Source organism: Argentina silus, assembly GCF_951799395.1.
Source record: "Argentina silus genome assembly, chromosome: 18".
NCBI lineage: Eukaryota > Metazoa > Chordata > Actinopteri > Argentiniformes > Argentinidae > Argentina > Argentina silus.
In genome coordinates, this window is record NC_139672.1 from 11,852,838 (window position 1) to 11,871,037 (window position 18,200).

The 18,200-nt window shown below is 44.5% G+C and overlaps 1 protein-coding gene across 1 annotated transcript in view; it reads right to left on the reverse strand.

Moving 5' to 3' along the window:
- The window catches only part of LOC310819293 (voltage-dependent R-type calcium channel subunit alpha-1E-like), a 56,053-nt gene extending 44,751 nt beyond the window's left edge, over positions 1-11,302 (reverse strand). The window contains exons 1-3 of the mRNA XM_083690536.1: positions 11,026-11,302; positions 7,819-7,914; positions 7,473-7,612 (exon numbers count right to left, since the gene is read on the reverse strand). Of these exons, the coding sequence (XP_083546662.1) occupies positions 7,473-7,612; positions 7,819-7,914; positions 11,026-11,301 (512 nt within the window). The 5' untranslated portion in view covers position 11,302. The remainder of the gene's footprint in view (positions 1-7,472; positions 7,613-7,818; positions 7,915-11,025) is intronic.
- Positions 11,303-18,200: the final 6,898 nt, after the last annotated feature.

Sequence of the window (18,200 nt, forward strand, 5' to 3'; positions counted from 1 at the left end):
GTGTGGGGGCAGAAAGCACATGGCAGAAATTCAAGTGTAGGCCCACGCGAAGCAGAGAGAGAGAGAAGCAGAGAGAGAGAGAAGCAGAGAGAGAGAGAAGCAGAGAGAGAGAGTGCAAGAGAGAGGGAAATGGGTGGGAGAAAGAGTAAGGGGGGAGATAGGGAGAAAGAAAGAGAGAGAGAGAGAAGGGTTGGAGAGAGAGAGAGAGAGGGAGAGAGAGTAGGGGAGAGGGAGAGAGAGTAGGGGGAGGAGAGAGAGAGTAGGGGAGAAGAGAGAATGGGGAGTTGGGTGGTAGAGACAAAGAGATTGAGAGGGGATGGGAGAGAGAGTAAGGGGAGGGAGAGAGGATGGAGAGAGAGAGAGAGAGAGAGAGAGAGAGAGAGAGAGAAGCATGAAGAGGTGTGGGAGTCTGCAGTCATCAAACACAGCAAACAAAAGCTGTGTCGCACAACGGCTCCTTCAAGGGCAGTAGAATCTCTGCAGAACATACAACACTTGTGAAAAAAGTACAGTGGACCCCCCCTTCTGTGAAACAGACCAATAATACCCTGTAACAACAGATAATGTCATTACACAGGATAATGTCATAACTTGTCAAAACCTTTACATGTATCCATTGTTACATACCCTCAAATAGAACAACAATGGGACCAAGTGATTATTTGGGTTTTCCCTCTGATGTTGGTCTGGTTATTGTTCTGTTTCGAGTAATAAGCCATTATATGGGGGCCATACATGCTTATGACAAGTCTTATAGTGCAGCAAAACCACATTATGATTTATTAGACGTGTTGGCATTAAGTGTTACCGAATCAACCAACACATTCTACAGAGAAATTAAGCATCAGAGACACGTATTTACAGTAGGTATTGAGATAACAGAACAGAAAGACAGGAAGAGCTACCACAGAGTTCATTTACGCCGTTTTTACTGTAAGTTGGTATAGTGTCACTGTTCACATTACGGTGAGTGGCCCGCTCCACTTTTCCCAGCTGAAAGTGTAACACTGTACAGTACGAAAACTGACTTTTAAGTGGCTGAATTCATTACGTGAACAGAACTCGGCCTCTCCCACACACCTCCACCTACACTGGGAACACAGCTGAACGTTGAGAGGGAAAAATAAGAAAAAAAGAAAAGAAAAAAAGACAGTAACACTGAACATCACGTTGCTGCCATTTCAAGAAAAACGATTTCTGTGTACAGTGAATGAACGAAAAAAGAGACTGAAGGTTTATTTTTTGGGGGGTTTGAATGACAGCACAAACAACGCTAAACAACACCGGCACCGTAATACGTATTGACGACTACAATTGTCTAAATGCATTGTCTGCCATTTCATTCGTAAACATGAATATATAATATAAACATACAGACTGCTTCCAAAGGGATTAGTAAATGACAGCCATTAATCCTCAATTAGTCACAGAATAAATAGCTGGGTCTATGTTTTTTTTTTTCTGACGACGACGACACACAAGGGACTATAAACCGCTGTTTATCCAGTTCAATTAGGAGAGCTAGTTTCGAAATGAGACCACCGCTCCCGACTCTCATGTTTAAAACACTCCAAGACAATCCCTACGGTGAATAGTTCTAAGACAATATGACGTACAGATAGATGACATTGTGATCTATATACTCGGTGAGTTTGGCAGTCTGGCAGATCCAATGCTGGGTACAAGCTGGGGAACAGGAGGTAGCGAGATCAAGGGGTGGACCGAATATATGGAGGACCTGGGAGTGTGTATACTGTAGCTGTGTGTGAGTCGATGCTGAGTACAGGTCATCCCCTCCCACGCACACTCACACACTCACTGTACACACACACACACACACACACACACACACACACACACACACACACACACACACAGAGACACACGCGCACGCAGCTAGCATTGCTTTGATAGGATCTCGTCTCACGCTGCCGTAGCTGTCTTTGTGCCAGATGGCTAATGAATCATTCAGGACGCCCACCCAGATCAAGTATTCATCACGGCTAAAGAGCAGCATTTTTAGCAAAGTGTCACACTCTATCTAACAAGGACAGGCGAGGGGAGGACGAGGGGAGGACGGGCGGAGCTGTCATTCAGGCTGACACGCAAACGTGTGCATGCACACACAGACACTTAGGCACAAACAGATGCACACGGACACGCGGACATGGACACACGCACGCGCGCGCACAGGCATGCTCACACACATGCGCACACACACACACACACACACACACACGCGCGTGCATGCAACGCACGCACACATACACGGTCACACACACGGTCACACACACACACACACACACACACACACACTCAAAGGGGTGGGTACAGTGCAACTGAGCATAAGTGTGACATAGAGGTTATCTTAGCGAAAACTAACTATTGGCAAGGCGGCTGTGGTTCAAATCGAAGGTGCTGGAAACCTTGGTCATTTTGACCTGGATACACACTCCCTACCTCATGTACGGTTCCTTAGACTGTGTCGTAGTAACACATAATTGGACTACCCGTACACGCAAATCCAATTCTCCTGGGATACAAGCCTATGCTTATCAACCACATCAAACCCACTGGTGCCGAACTCGTTGGCCAAGGATATAATTGACAATTTTCAGAATCCCAGCAAATGAAAATTGCATTTTTTTTGGCGACACGTACAGTACAGCGGACTAATCTACTGCGGGGAATTTTTTTTTTCGCTACACACTCTTTCCTCAGATTAAGGGTTTTTAATTGAGCGCCGCGTCCCTACAGATTAGCTTCCAGCAATTCATTAATTTCAAAGGAAATGAGCGCCGGCGGCTCCGGCCCAGTGGCCTTGTTTCTGTTCCCCAGTCGCCCTGCGCCGGGACATATGTGCGCCTTTTTTTCTTCTTTTAAGTCTGACTTACTTTCGCTCAGGGAGGCGGGGCCTAAGTGCAGGGGGAAAAACAAGGTCATGGGTTCTAAGTTCCACCCGTGGTGGTGGATGGATGTTGCCAGTTTGGGTGAAGAGAAATAACAGTTGGATTTTTGAAACCACACAGGTGCCACTTTGATGATTGGATGATTTTTTTTCTGGGCCAACGAGGTGTCAAACCTCTCCGACTGATTAGTGTTTCTCAACCAGAGGTACTTGGCCCATCCACAGGGTGTTCGGAGAGACCGGGGGCAATTGTAGCAATTTTTGCAATTAACTCTGTTACTCAGAGACCACTTAGCCGAGACTGGTAATTTTTTGATAAGAAACTTGTATTTGTCTACTGATCTTTCATACCATGTATAGGTCTCTGCTGTACAGAGGACGGTTTGATCACGGTTTTGATTTTAATCAAAAAAATTCTGACATTTGCCAATTGTTTTAGAAAAGGAAAAAAACTTGAGCACACTGGCTTTCTTACTGCCTCACATTCATTTGGAAAGATATCAACGTTTCAGTCAACAGACCTTCATCAGGATGTTTACAGACATGTGTTAATGCCAATTGTAACATTGGATGGGGTCAATAGTAACAGCCTCGAAAATACACCAAATAAACTCCCAAATTGTTTTGTTCTGATAGAGTTCTACCTGTTCCCAGCCAAGACAGCGTAGAGACATTTGACCTAGAGACATTTTACAGCTCTGTAATGGTCTCTAGGTCAAAATGGCAACTGATGCTACTCAGATCATACCATTTACAACTTTATTTGCACGCTACAATCCCAAGGCTATCAAAAGATAGATATGTGTATAACTAATGTGTATAATTCAACCATCTCAAATATCTTATATCTGCTTGGCCTAAGAGAATTTTAACATTGTGTTACAATCGCCCCCGACCCTAATAGCCATGACAAAATCATGTGCTAGCAAGACCCCAAAACATTGACACATGTCAATCATATCAATGTTTAGCCAATATAACAGTGATAAAAATATATTATAATAATAATATAATATCTCATATAATGTCTTGGATATTAAAACTCTGGACCGTATTAAAAACATACAGGAGATGGGAAAACGTACATTTACCCCTCAAAAACGACTTTTACCAATAAAATCTGCAGATAGTGAGATATTTGACTGATCTTTTCGTGCAGCAATAAATCCTAACTACTACTACGGCAGCTAGATAGATGAGTTTCATCTCTACAGCTGCTTTTTGATTGGAGAAAAGCAAGGTGTTACAATTGGGATTGGGTGTACAGTTCCCAAAACAGCTTAGTAGCTCTGCAACTGTTATCATTATTATTCATTTAAAATTCAATTAACAATGAAAAGTAACTGTGAAATCCTTCAGTCCTGGTCCTTACCCCAACACACCAGGTTCAACCAGCCAACTCATTATCAAATTCTTGATCATTTGAATCAGTTGACACACGTTCCATTTGAAACAGGGATACTAGTCAGGGGATGAGGTGGTGAAATTAAACAGTTCTGATTCACTCAGGCTCTGACCTGACCTAGAAGAACCCACAAGGGGCACACGCGCGCACACACACACACACACACACACACACACACACACACACACACACACACACACACACACACACACACACACACACAACCAAACACACCTTGTGCTAATGTCAGCCTCTCTTTCAAACAACAGTAGTTGCCCTGCCTCACCACCCCGCTCTAACCCAGACTAATTGCCCCTGCGTAATCCTACTGACTCAGAGGATAACTGGGCAGAAATCCACACAACCTTCTGCTGTTATTTGCATGTCAAGTCAATGTACAGTGAAAAGCTTCTAAACGTCTACATCGTAAGCCTGTAATTCTTGCAACTGGCATTGATTAGCGATTAGCAACGTTAGCTTAGCACGGAAGCTACGCGAGCCAGATAGATCTAGAGTAAATCATCATACTGTATCATATATAGTATACTGTAGTACTGTATCTTTTCCCTTTCCTATACTGTCAATCACACTTCCTTGCCGCCAGTAACGTCCTCACTGATACTACTTAACACTTTAACCCAGAGGAACCTGTCACAGAGTGGCGGAACAGCTGTTCAATTTGCGGCCTGTTCTAAATGGCCTGTCAACGTGACGATGTTCCTTTTATGTAAGTGCATTCAGGGGAGAGAATGGAGAGTGGAGAGAAATAAAGGTGGGCGTCAGGGTGAGATGGGAAGTCAACACGCCAAAAGCGTTCTTCCCTGAATCGTGTACGTGTGTTTCTTCTGTATACAACAGCCCCATGCCAATAATGTTTACTTTGCGGACAATGAATTGGTCCACGGTTTGAATAAACACATATGCATCATTTAAGGCAGTGCCTGTGAGGAACAAAATAAGGGTTTCTGTGTGTCTCTTTTTTTGTCAGTCAGTTTGCCTCTTCCTCTCTTTCTTTCCTCCTTCCTCTCCATCTATCACTTTGTGTCTCGCATAAAATCTTCAGGACTACATTTACATTTAATTCGCCAGGGTCCTGGGGGCGAAATGAAACAGGTTTTAGACACGACTGCCAATCCACTTATCCACCCACCTATCTGCTGCCTGCACAGGCCCACTGTGCAATGGAAATATACACTTACTCCTGTGTGTATGTAATGTGTGTGTGTGTGTGTGTGTGTGTGTGTGTGTGTGTGTGTGTGTGTGTGTGTGTGTGTGTGTGTGTGTGTGTTTGTGTGTGTGTGCGGTGTGTACCTGCCTGCCTGCCTTCCTGCCTGCCTGTGTGCATGTGTGAGTGTGAATATGTGTGTGTGTTAGTTCTGTGTGTGTGTGTGTGTGTGTGTGTGTGTGTGTGCTAGTTCTTTCAAAACCATGTCAGAGCAATACAATATGGTTCCCTTTAACACTTTGCTATGCATGTCTAACACAGTCAATAACATGGCATAGAGAAGTTAATTTAAAATGCATAAGTGACAACATTTCCAAGGATTGTGTCAGGGATTGGAAAATATGGATATACTGTATACACAACAGGATGGGACTTAATATGCATAATATGCTATATACTGTACATAAGCAACTACTTAGTCTCACATAGCCATACCTCCAAATCACGTTGTTCTCACGCCTCCTTTCGAGGTTCTGGAGAATTTTACATGAGCCAATCTGGCTTGGATTGAACTGGACGGAGCGATGGGAGAATGAGCTTGCAGTTTCATTGGTTGTTACATTCCAAGAACCCTCCCCCACAGGCCCATAGATTGGTTGCTTGTTGTTATGTGCGTCATCTTTTTCTTTCTTTTTTTTTCAAACAGGTTTCCACCCCTTTGTAGCTACTTTCTGCAAAGGATTTCCCCAGGCTTTCCGGAACTAGGAAAGCCTGGTCTCAATTAGGTTAGCAACCACCTAACTACCAAAATAGTGTGTGTTTGCAGCGGGGTCAACAAAACCCCCCAAGGAACATAGCCACAGCTTTGAGGTCACAGAGAGGAAAGAAGCCCAAGCTGTCCCTCTCTTACTGAGCAGACTGGACGTGCAAGATGTACAGTATTCAGCCACTCTTAGAGGACAAATTGAATCTTACAGTTTACTGAGCTTATAAGCCCTATGATCTGACCGACAGTTTATGAACACCCTGACCTGCAAAGGGACATTCATTACGATTCAGAATGATAATGTATGGCGTTAAAAACAAGCTCCTTGTACAGTACAGTTAACAGCAACCAAAAGCAATACACCATAACTCATGGAGATTCAATGACAGACATTTTTGTCTAAACACAACATGCTTTTCTGACCTCTATATTGTTAAAGTATCTGTGCAATGCTTCTATATCCCCCCCAAAATGTGTCCATATAAGATGTCAATATGAGTGATATATATGATATATTTATTTGTTTTGGTATTTTAAATAGCAGGCTTTTGCGTGCACCTATTTTTCCTCTGGTTGCTAATGCCAATCCGGTAGCTGAGGCTGTTAGCTAGCTAGCTAATTTAGAAAGTACCTACATCTAAATGTATCATGTTAACTAGCAAACGACCTTACCTCGTAAATCTGGGCACAGCTTGAACAAATAAGAGACCTTTTATTGATAACCTTCACTTATGGGTTAGGGTTATCTCTCCTTTCAGATGTAAGCATGATGAAATATGTTTACAACAAGAGAGGTGCAAGTCAACAACATGTTTAAGCATGTTTAAGTATGATTTGTCAGAATAGGATCTTATAAAACTATGGTTTTCAGTGCACAGATACTTTAAAACCAAATATGCTATCTTTTCCAACAGCAGCAAATATGTGCATTTCCTTGTAAACAAACAAAACGGAAAAAGGAGATGTAACGGCCCGTGCCCCAACCTTGACAAGAGATTTTGAAAAGTACTTCGTTTGGACCAAAACAGCGTTCTTGAACATTCTTTGTGGTCTCATTCCTTGATCACCACCCACTTATCATGGCCATTTACAGCAGCACTACTTCAAGGCTCAAATCTACATACTGGACCATTAACAGGTTGAATACATCTCACATCATCCAATCTGCCCCTCCATTAAAACACCTTGGTTGGACTGCTTGTAGGCTAGGGTAGGGTTCTCTACTCACCCGCTGAGGACAACAATGAAGTCCATGACGTTCCAGCCGTTCCTCAGGTAGGAACCTTTATGCAACATGAAGCCCAGGGCCACCAGCTTGATCCCCGCCTCAAAGCAGAAGATCCCAATGAAGTAGGGTTCAGTCTTCTCCTGCAGGAGAACATACACACACATGGATGTATTGTATTAGGACATAAGAAACACTCCAAAGATGTAGAGTTCCCGTTCTGTGTGTGTGTGTGTGTGTGTGTGTGTGTGTGCGTGCGTGCGTGCGTGTGTGTGTAGGCACTATCCCATTGTAGGAGCATGATGTTTTGTGTGTCTACTGTGAAACAACCAGAAGGGGTCATCCTCACCAGTCTTTTAGCCATGGGTGTCTTGTCCTCCCCAGGGAGGTGCTGCTCCAGAGCCAGGACGATGCAGTTGGCCGTGATGGTAGCCAGGATCATATACTCAAACGGTGTAAGGGCCACAGAGTTAAGGAATGCACTTTTTTTCCCCCACACATTGGTACACACAACAATATCACGTGACCAACACCGATGGATGACAATAGCAATGATAACGCTGGTGCAAGTCGGACATCGGTCAAACGTATCGGTAAACTTGATTTAGCGTAGGAGTTGACACGTTTGGGACTGACTGACTGATTCCATTGTGCCAAGCAAGTCAAATCAAGTGCAGTATTTGTAAGAGTTTGACATATGTATTTGACCCAGGTCTGGGGTATGTAAAAGTGCTGGATGATGGATGATGTGGAATGACGGATGGATGGAATGGTTTCAAATAGACTGGAAACCAAGCTGTCAGGGAGAATACAGTAACCATGGCAACGTGCTTTTAACTGTAACACTGCTTGATATGAATAGAGGGGGAGAGTCCCTTCGGCCTGACAACGCCACTTCCCCACAGGGCAACTCTTATACTGGAACACTGGAATAGCCAGCCTGCTATTAGATGTCATACCTAATCTGAGCATAGAAATGGTGTGCATTTAGGATGCCCATATGTAACAGTGTGAGTACGTGCGTGCGCGCGTGCGTGCGTGCGTGTGTGCGAGCGTGCGTGCGTGCGTGCGTGCGTGCGTGGGTGTTTGTCTTTGCTATCGTAAGAAGCCCCACATGAGACCTTCTCTACTTCATTATTAATTTCCTGCCTTGAGTGAAAATGGTGTCATTAACTCACTGAGGAGGGCTGTGAAGGGGGCCTCAGGGACCTGAAGTGACTCACATTGACAGCGAGTCCACATCGCCACGACTGAAACTAGTTAAAAATAGCCAATCTAGAGAACGCATAACACTCTGACTTCAACAACATAATACTCTGACTTCACTTCAAAATAGAACTTAACCGTTACTGGATTTGGGGTGTGTTTGGGAGAGAACCTGGCTGCAAACTATCAAAGGCAAGCACACTGGGAACGGTATCAAAATCAATCCTGGAGAACTGTAAAAAAAGTTGTATCACACTAACGTAGCTGTTGTTGTTATGATATATCCACAGGTGCACAATATGTACAGTGAGATCAACTATCTCTCACCAAATCACCTTTCAATGCAACACTGTATCAGTTGTTAACCACATCACCGGTGAACCACGCAAATACACACAGAGGGCCACATCAATTCACACTGACTCTGTAGAATCCAAAATGATTATGACTTCCTATCGGTCACTGTCACCTCTTATAAAGGTAGTCCTGACCTCACCACGCACATGGCCATGACCGCATGACCTTGACATAACCGCACACCCCCTCTGTAACACACACACACCCCCTCTGTAACACCCCCCCCCCCCGTAACACTCACACACCCCCTCTGTAACACCCCCCCCTCCCGTAACACACACACACCCTCTGTAACACCCCCCCCCCCCCGTAACACACACACCCCCTCTGTAACACCCCCCCTCACCCCCCCACCCCCGTAACATACACACACCCCCTCTGTAACACCCCCCCCCCCCCCCCCCCCCCCCCCCTCTGTAACACTCACACACGCAACCCTCTGTGGTCAGCATGGCTTGACCACTCCAGTCACACACCCACACAACCACAGAGCCAGTGGTTAGATAACAGCGGGAGAGTGACACACTGTGTCAGAGCGGTGGTATGCTGTAGCAAAAGCATCGGATTGAGCCTTGAAGTTTGGTCTAGTGGTCTTAGTGCCGCTGCCTATACAAGTGTCCTTGTCTGACTGGGATCTAATCCCAGTCTCACTGCTAAAGCATTCTGACACAGCCTCTTGACTATCACACCCTTTCTATCTGTAACAATAACACAACAAGAGTGGGAATTCCAACTTGTAATAAGAGCATTTAAGGGAGCTACGCATCGTATCTGTAGCACAACAACAAAAACTATGAGCAACTCATGTTTCGACGAGTAATCAATAATATAGGAATACAAATCAGCGTAAGTATGATATGTACTAATAATATAAGCCATTTAGCGGACGCTTTTATCCAAAGCGACTTACATTGCAGTGAGTACATGCATTTTTCAGTATATAGGGTCCCAGCAGGAATCAAACCCCCAATTGTTAGCGCCATGCTCTACCAACTGAGCCACAGGATCAACTGAGGATCACGCTGTACTATAAAGATATAGCGTTAGTGGAAGGAATATCCATATGAGTGCATGTGATCTTTGGCAGATTCATAGATAAGAATACTCTATATGCAACAATCATGCATTGTTAAAGTAAAACAATTGCTCGCCCCGAAACTCTGAGATCCACTGTACCTGCAATGACATACAGAGAAACGACAGAGACCGATAGCCACAGCGAAACGTGAAAGTGAAGAGGAACAGAAAAAAACATTCAGTTTGTGTCCTGACACCTACTCATGGACAGGTTCATATTCCAAAGAGCTCTAAGGCAGTACAGATATGCCCACACCCCGCCCACAGTATGCAGAGTATGTTTCAAAAGATCATCACATGCTTAACCTGTTGCCACAGCTAGCACTGCTCAGATTTCACCGCAACTTTAGCAAAAACAGAGCTCATCTTTCCAGATAGAATTGTAAAGCACCTTGTGAATCTAGTTCCAGCTCTTTAGAAAACCAGTGAGTCTGAGTGAGAATGTATTTAACAGAGCAATAAGTAATCATGTATTTAACAGGTAGACCAGTGATTTAAAGTATATTGGGGTCTTGCAGAGCTTTTCTCCGAAAGACAAGGGTTGGACGAAAGACATACATGTGTTCTAGTGGTATAAGTTGCCTCCTCAAATAACAAACTTAACATATAAAACATATAAAACATATATAAAGGTGTGCATGCTAGTATATACTACCCAGACTTTGGATAGTAGGCCGCAAACCTATTCAATAAAGTTAAGTCTGACAATCAACTTATTGAGTAAATGCCAATAATCTGTTGTGGGATAGAGACGTATTCAATGGGCGCTGTCCGTGGTTCTGATCCACATCTCACAACGGCATCCAATTGGTTAACATTAGGCTACTTCTTGGCAAGAAATTCAGAAAATACAAAACTAATATAAAGGGGTGTGATATTTTTAAATAATAAAGTGCATTCATGAGTATCTCTTAACTTGTAAACGGGAAGGATATGGCCATTCTATGAACCTCTTTGCGTATTTCCGAATGAAATTGTCCTCGGCGAATATGAAGAGCGACCTGTTGACGGTGAGACAGTTTTTCCGGTGGGGAGTCGGGTTGTAGAGAGCCATGGTGCGCGCTCTCTGCGCTTTGGTTTGTTTCATCGACCCCGATCCGAGTCCTCCATCGTCCGGGCCCTCTCCTCCTCGTTCCGGATCCCCCTCTCCCGAATCCACCGTGTTCGGTACGTCGTCTCCGAACCGAGCCATTCTATCAAAGCAAGGATAAACACTGGCTAAATGTTTTTGCCTCGGATATCAAAACAGGTGAAACAGCAGAGGGGTTGGAAGAACAAAAGATCCACTTTCAATCCATCGACAGTCAACCTGTTCGAGTGTAAAAAAATCCCCCAAAGTTATAAGCAATGTCATTCCATGTCTAAATCAACTATAATTAAATCGAATCTCGTGTTGCGTTGTTTAAAACAGAAAATAATAGAGAAATTCCACTATGTATAATGAATGATTCGCTTGCACAGATTGTAAAATCTCTCCATCTATATCACCCCATCTGTTCGGGCGGGTAAAAACTGCGCATTGATAACCAGTCACTCTCCCTGCAAATGTCCACATATGCGCTTCAATAAAAAAAGCCCCATCAGGTAGACAGGTAAACGATCCACGGAGTTTAACAACTAAACTCAAGTGTAAGCACTGTAAACTGTATATGTCTGCTAAAACAGGCTAATCCTCATACGACAATAAGGTCCAACGGACGTTAACCTGATCGTCTCCACAAACTTTACGCATCTCCTCTAATCGAACTTCAGGGTCGACCTTGCAAACTATCCGAGGCGACGAATTAGCATATTCTAAACAAGTTGGCATTCTTTCACCCGCTTTCATCAATCAAAAATGTGATTGTGTCTGCAGATAGAAACAGTTGGCGCGATCGAGGAGCTTAGTTTGATCAGCGCACGCTTATCTTTCAATGTGATCATCCCCTGGCTTAAAATGACCAGGCAACGCGGAGAAAACCACCGCACACTTGCGCAACCCCCTCCCACGCAGCCTATCTCACTATGGCAATTTCAAAATTCACTGAATGGAAATTATGAGAGATGGAGGGGGAGGAGGGGGGGTGGTGGCATATTGCTGTTCCCATGGCAATATATCTTTGACAAGGATGAACACTGACATTTTCTCAAAATTGTCACTTTCCCTAAATATACGTGGGGACCATGGCATTCTAAATCCATTTCCATTAACCACTTCCAGGTCCTTGTAAGTTGTGTCAAGTGATAAATATAGAGTAGTACAGAATAATAAATACATTGATAAAGTAATGACCTATATACACAGGATTGCATTCCATCAGATGCTGTACCATGCAAACAGAACTTTTAACATACTTTATATGCTGTAACATAACATTATATAAGATTATACTGTGGAGCTAAAACCAACACTGCACTTAAGTCAAAGGGAACTGATTTAAATCTGTAAACTGTCTTGTTAGATAAATAAATAAAATTGTGGGTTCTTGTTACGGATGGGGGTTGCACTCCCCAGTGCAGTCCCTAGGTGTCTCCCTCCAGCCATCCACTGTGCCACCTCATCAAGAACTTATCACCTGCACCTGTGTATAATTGTCACTGATGCTTTATGTACCCTCACTTCCCTTCACTCCCCACTTAGTCTTCACCGTTTGTTCCCCGTTTGTTGGTCGCTTCATGAACGTAAGCTATTGGAATATACAAGTACTGTTTTTGGAGACTGTGTTCTCCCCTTTTGTTTTCGAGCTTGAGTCCGTTTTTGTATTCTGTTTTGTCTGCACTTCTTTAAGTAAAGATCCTTTTGTTTGGTACCGCTACCTACTCGTCTGCCTCCCTGTATCTGCACCGCGCCTGGGTTCGCTTACTATACCTAATCATTACAGAAGACTAAGCCACCATGGACCAAGCGGATGCAGATCAAGGCAACAAGGCGGGGAGACGTCTCACTGCCTATCGCCAAGGGAGCCAACCCGTGGCGGACTACTCAGTCGGCATCTGTACATTGGCTAGAGAGACCAGATGGGAGGAGAACGCTCTGGTCATCCTGTACGCTCAGGGACTGTCTGAGGGCATCAAGGAGGAGCTTGCCCTCAGGGAGTTGCCTTAGTCATTGGACGCACTCGTTGACCTGACAGTATGGGTGGACAACCGTCGTCGTGAGCGGATGCATGAGAGGAGGTCGACTCTCGGCGTGCCTCTCCAGCACATACCCAGCCGCACGGCTGCAGCTGCTCCAGTGGGCGCACGCATCGGCCCTCGCCGGCCACCCTGGTGCCACCAGGACCCTGAAATTTCTCAGGAGGAGGTTCTGGTGGCCCACAGCGGAGATGGACACACAAGCCTTTATTGTGGTGTGTGTGCGGAACAAAAGCTCCCACCAACCCTCTCCTGGGCTTTTCTGGACCTTACCCATTCCCAAGTGCCCCTGGTCCCACATTTCCCTGGACTTCATCTCTGCCCTCCCCCCATCAGATGGATTCACGACCATTCTGGTCACTGTGGACCATTTTTCAAAGGTGGCCCACTTTGTCCCCTTCCCCAAACTCCCGTCGGCCTCCCCCAGGACATGGTTTCCGATCGTGGCCCTCAGTTCGCCTCTAGGTTCTGGAAGGCGTTCGCCACCTGCCTCGGCGCCTCCATCAGCCTATCTTCTGGCTTCCACCCCCAGTCGAACAGCCAGACGGAGCGGTCAACCAGGATCTGGAGGGGATACTAAGGTGCTATGCCTCCAGCAACCCCTCCTCATGGAGTCAACGACTGACATGGGACGGAATACGCTCACAACACCCTCCTCTGCTCCTCCATCGGATTGTCTCCCTTCCAGTGCCAATATAGCTACCAGCCCCCCCTGTTCCCAGAGCAGGAGAAGGAGACGGAGGTCCCGTCCGTTCAGGCCCACATAAGCCACTGCCGCTGCACCTGGAGGCTGCCGTCTGGGGCAGAGGGTGTGGCTCTCCACACGGGATCTCCCCCTCTGAGTCGAGTAAACTGTCCCCACGGAAACTGTCCCAACGCTTTGTTGGCCCCTTCAAAATCATACGCCTTGTCAACCCGATGGCGTACCGCCTGCAGCTTCCCCCTTCCATGCGGGTGCACCTTCCATGTGTCCCTCCTGAAGCCTGTTGCTTCCAGTCCTTTGCCCGTTTGTTCAACGTTTGTTGGCTGCTTCATGAACATAAGCTATTGGAATATACAAGTATTGTTTTTGGAGACTGTGTTCTCCCCTTTCGTTTTCGAGCTTGAGTCTGTGTTTGTATCCTGTTTTGTCTGCACTTCTTTAAGTAAAGATCCTTTTGTTTGGTACCGCTACCTACTCGTCTGCCTCCCTGTATCTGTACCGCACCTGGGTTCGCTTACTATACCTAACTGTTACAGGTTCTCATGGGTAACCCTAACCTTAACATTTTTTATTATTTTATTATTTTGAACATGCCACTACAATGAAGGCATTTTATCATTATAAAGAGCGCCTCAGTCCTCCTTGTCTTTTGTTAGACCTACTTTTGATCAAACAATGATTCTACATGCCCAGTGTCAAGTTCAATGTGCCCATTGTCCAGCATTGCCCACCTCAAATGATGCCCCACTAAACTGCACATCAAAGACTATGCCTTATACTTTGCGAGCATTGAGAAAATGTAATTAATGAAGATGAGTATCGTAACGATTAAAACATTTCAAAATCGAGGTCATTGTGCTAATATCGGAATAAAATAAAAATAGTTCATGAAATAGATCTTAAGGCTGCTCTCTTTTTGGGAGAGGAGAAGAAAGCAGGGGTTTTTACACTGAAAAGTGTGACTGAGACCTAATTTGGCAAGCGCCCTCTTTCACTCCATCTGCCACTCTCCTCCCTTTCCTGAGGGGATGGAGGGAGTTATATCTCTTAGAAATTAACCCCCCCCCCACCCTTCCCCAAACAGCCAAGCCAACTGAAATCAAATCTGACTGCATTTTGCATATCCAGTATACTTTGATCACAATTTCCACTGGGCAGAGCCTTTTAAGAGTAATGTTTTAGACTAATCCCCAAAATACGGCAAATGAGTTGTACGAGTTGAAACAGAGCTTCGGTCCTTTCCTTCATTCCAACTTGATTCTCCTCCCAGTATATAGTCCATATATCCTATTAATGTGAATCAGTAGCAGTTTATATAAAAGGTCTGAAGGACAATATGACGCTGACATAAACCAATAGGCAACAAGTAGGTGTGCATTTAGTCATTGTGACAGTATGGGTATGTACAGTATATGTTGTATACAATACATAAAGAGAGGTGGAGACAGGAGAAAGATCTGGGGGGGGGGGGAGTGAGAGAGAGAGACTATATTACCATAAAGTATGTTCGTATGCATCATGCAATGTTTCATATCACGCACACCAAGATACATTACTACTGTAATAGGGGTTTTACATAAACCCCTATTACATAAAACACACAAAAAAAATGAAAAATAGACCCTCATTGGTGTTGGCCCAAAATGTTTGTCCATTTCTATAAACATTACATTCCTCTTTTCTCTCTTAACAGTTGTTTCCATAGCGACACAGCTCTCTTGAATTTCTACTCTGTTCTTTTCATTTTCCCAACAAAAGCCATGTTGCACAATAGAGCGACCTCTTCCTACAGAAATCTGTCTCTCCCCTTGGGCAACTGTAGAGCTTGTAGCACACCAAGTCAAGGTTTCAGTCCCTCTAGATGAACAGAGCAGCCAAACGCCTTCAAAGAGACCTTTTTTTTTTCTTCCTTGAAATATAAAAAAAACTGAACGAATACAATCACCGTGTTGAAAATCTACAAGCATCGACAACCACAGATCACATTATTTTCAATCATGAAAGTTGCACAGAAAAAACTGATCAGGTTTCCTTTTTAAGTGTAGTTGTAGTGTAATTGGGTTATTTAGTGTGAAAATGACATTTTTGTTCAACTCATCAGGTATGTCAGAGCAAATAGCATCTAAAAGTCTAAAAGGGTGTCACTGCAAATAGTATGATTGTCAGGTTGCTCTGTCTCTGACTATAGAATCAGGAAGTCTACATCTTGCTCTAGTGGTAACCACATCTAGTGGAGGTGCCAAAATCCTCACTACACCTTGATCAAGATGACCTCAGCAGAATGGGTCATGACAGAGGAGGCATGCTACTGTTATGGGAAAGTTCAAACAAAGCGTCTCAGCAAAGAGCACAGCATTGAAAGATGCCATCTTTGTTGTCTTCAAACATGACAGAGAAGAGGAGAATTATGATAAGCAATCTTTTAAAAATAGATAAATATTCTCTCTCTTGGGGAGATGTAGGGGGAGGGAATGCAGGTGACATGCAGCATGAGTTAAAACGTTAATGGCTGTACTTATCACCATAACTCTGAAGAGCATTTATGTAATTGTCGACAGGGCTTTCACCCCGATGCTGATTGGAGTGGATTTAGCGTTTTTCTTGTTCTCCGTTACCTAGCAACAGACACTCTCTATTCCTGAGTTATGTCGATCTGGTCCGACCAATAACTGAGGATTACATAAACAGACTGATTAATCATAACCTATACCACACCCCCATCCCTTGCAACAAAGTTGCATTTTGATTATGGTAAAATGTTAGTATTCACCCCAACAACAAAGACCTTAAAACACCATTTTGGATGGGCTACTTTCACATAAGTTTAGCCCTAAATTTTGTTGCCATTATACAGTACTTATGTGCAATATTAGCTTAAAAAGGCTTGGTTTCCTAGGCCCACCTTAAGCCTAAACTCCAGGACTAGGGAGCACTTCCATTGAACATGGTCTTCAGACCAAGGGTAGGCTTAATCTGGGTCCAGGAAACTAGCCTAAATTGTTCAACTGGACACACCAAGCTTTGTAGACTGGAAGATTTTGAATATGCCCCTTTTCCTAGAGATTTCCCTCTCAGATAAATACTCTGATATTTCATCAAAGGCACATGCAATGTCTTGTGGATGAACTATTCCAGTGCTTTATCGCATAAAAGCAGTAATTGCACTTGTGTGGACTTTTTCCCCCTTACTGTTAACATTTATGACAGTCTTACAGACTGGTATTGAACCTAGGTCTCCCGCGCACCACAAGGCCGCGTTAAACCGCAGACCTAAAGCCTAAAGGCATTGGCCTGAGGAGCCTCAGGTCGCAGGCAAGCATCCATTAAGAATCAGCAAGCGGCCAAACTCATCTCTGTTCAGCTACTGTACAGAGAACTGTACCCCCATCTGTAGATCTCCAGTATTTAGTTGATTTACAGCCGCTTCTTCTTAGTTTGATTATGTGGCATCCTCTAATGGCCGGATAAGCGCACTACATGCAGAACAGCCAGACTATTTTTGGGCCTACTGCACTAACACCATGGTGTAAGACTGAGAGTCAACACACGTCGCTGGTTGGGATCCAGGCGTAATGAAAACCTCCCTAATCATGTTTGGTGGTGTATACGGTGAATGAGTGAGGGGGTGTTGAGGGATATGAAAGAGAGTGTATGTGTGTGCGTGGGTACAAAAGAGTTTGTGTACGTGTAGGTGTGTGTGTGTGTGTGTGTGTGTGTGCATGTGCAGAAACGTGTGCATGTGTGTGTGTGTGTATGTGTGTGCAGAAACGTGTGTGTGTGTGTGTGTGTGTGTGTGTGTGTGTGTGTGTGTGTGTGTGTGTGCATGTGCAGAAACGTGTGTGTGTGTGTGTGTGTGTGTATGTGTGTGTGTGTCCCAGCATCCCTTGAAAAAGGGAGCAGCGGAAACATCAGGGCTGGCCTCAATATATTCAATTCAATAAAACTGAAGAATCAACAAAGAATGTGTGCTTTTTGCACGCGCACCCTGTCAATGCAATTGTGTTTGTGTGTGTGAAAGAGAAAATTAGACAGAGAGAGGGGGAGAGAGAGGGAAGGTGAGAGAGACAGATACATAGACAAAGAGAGACAAACAAAGGCAATAGTACAGTATATGCCTATATGTAGAGGTGAAGAGAATGTGGTGGTGGGGGAATGGGTGTTGGGGTGGGGGTGGGGGTAGGGGGGTCTACATAGATAGAGGGACACTCCACCCTTGAGTGACGGGAAGGAGGTAATCAGAGTGATGTGGCTTCGGAGCTCAAAGTTCTGCCAGC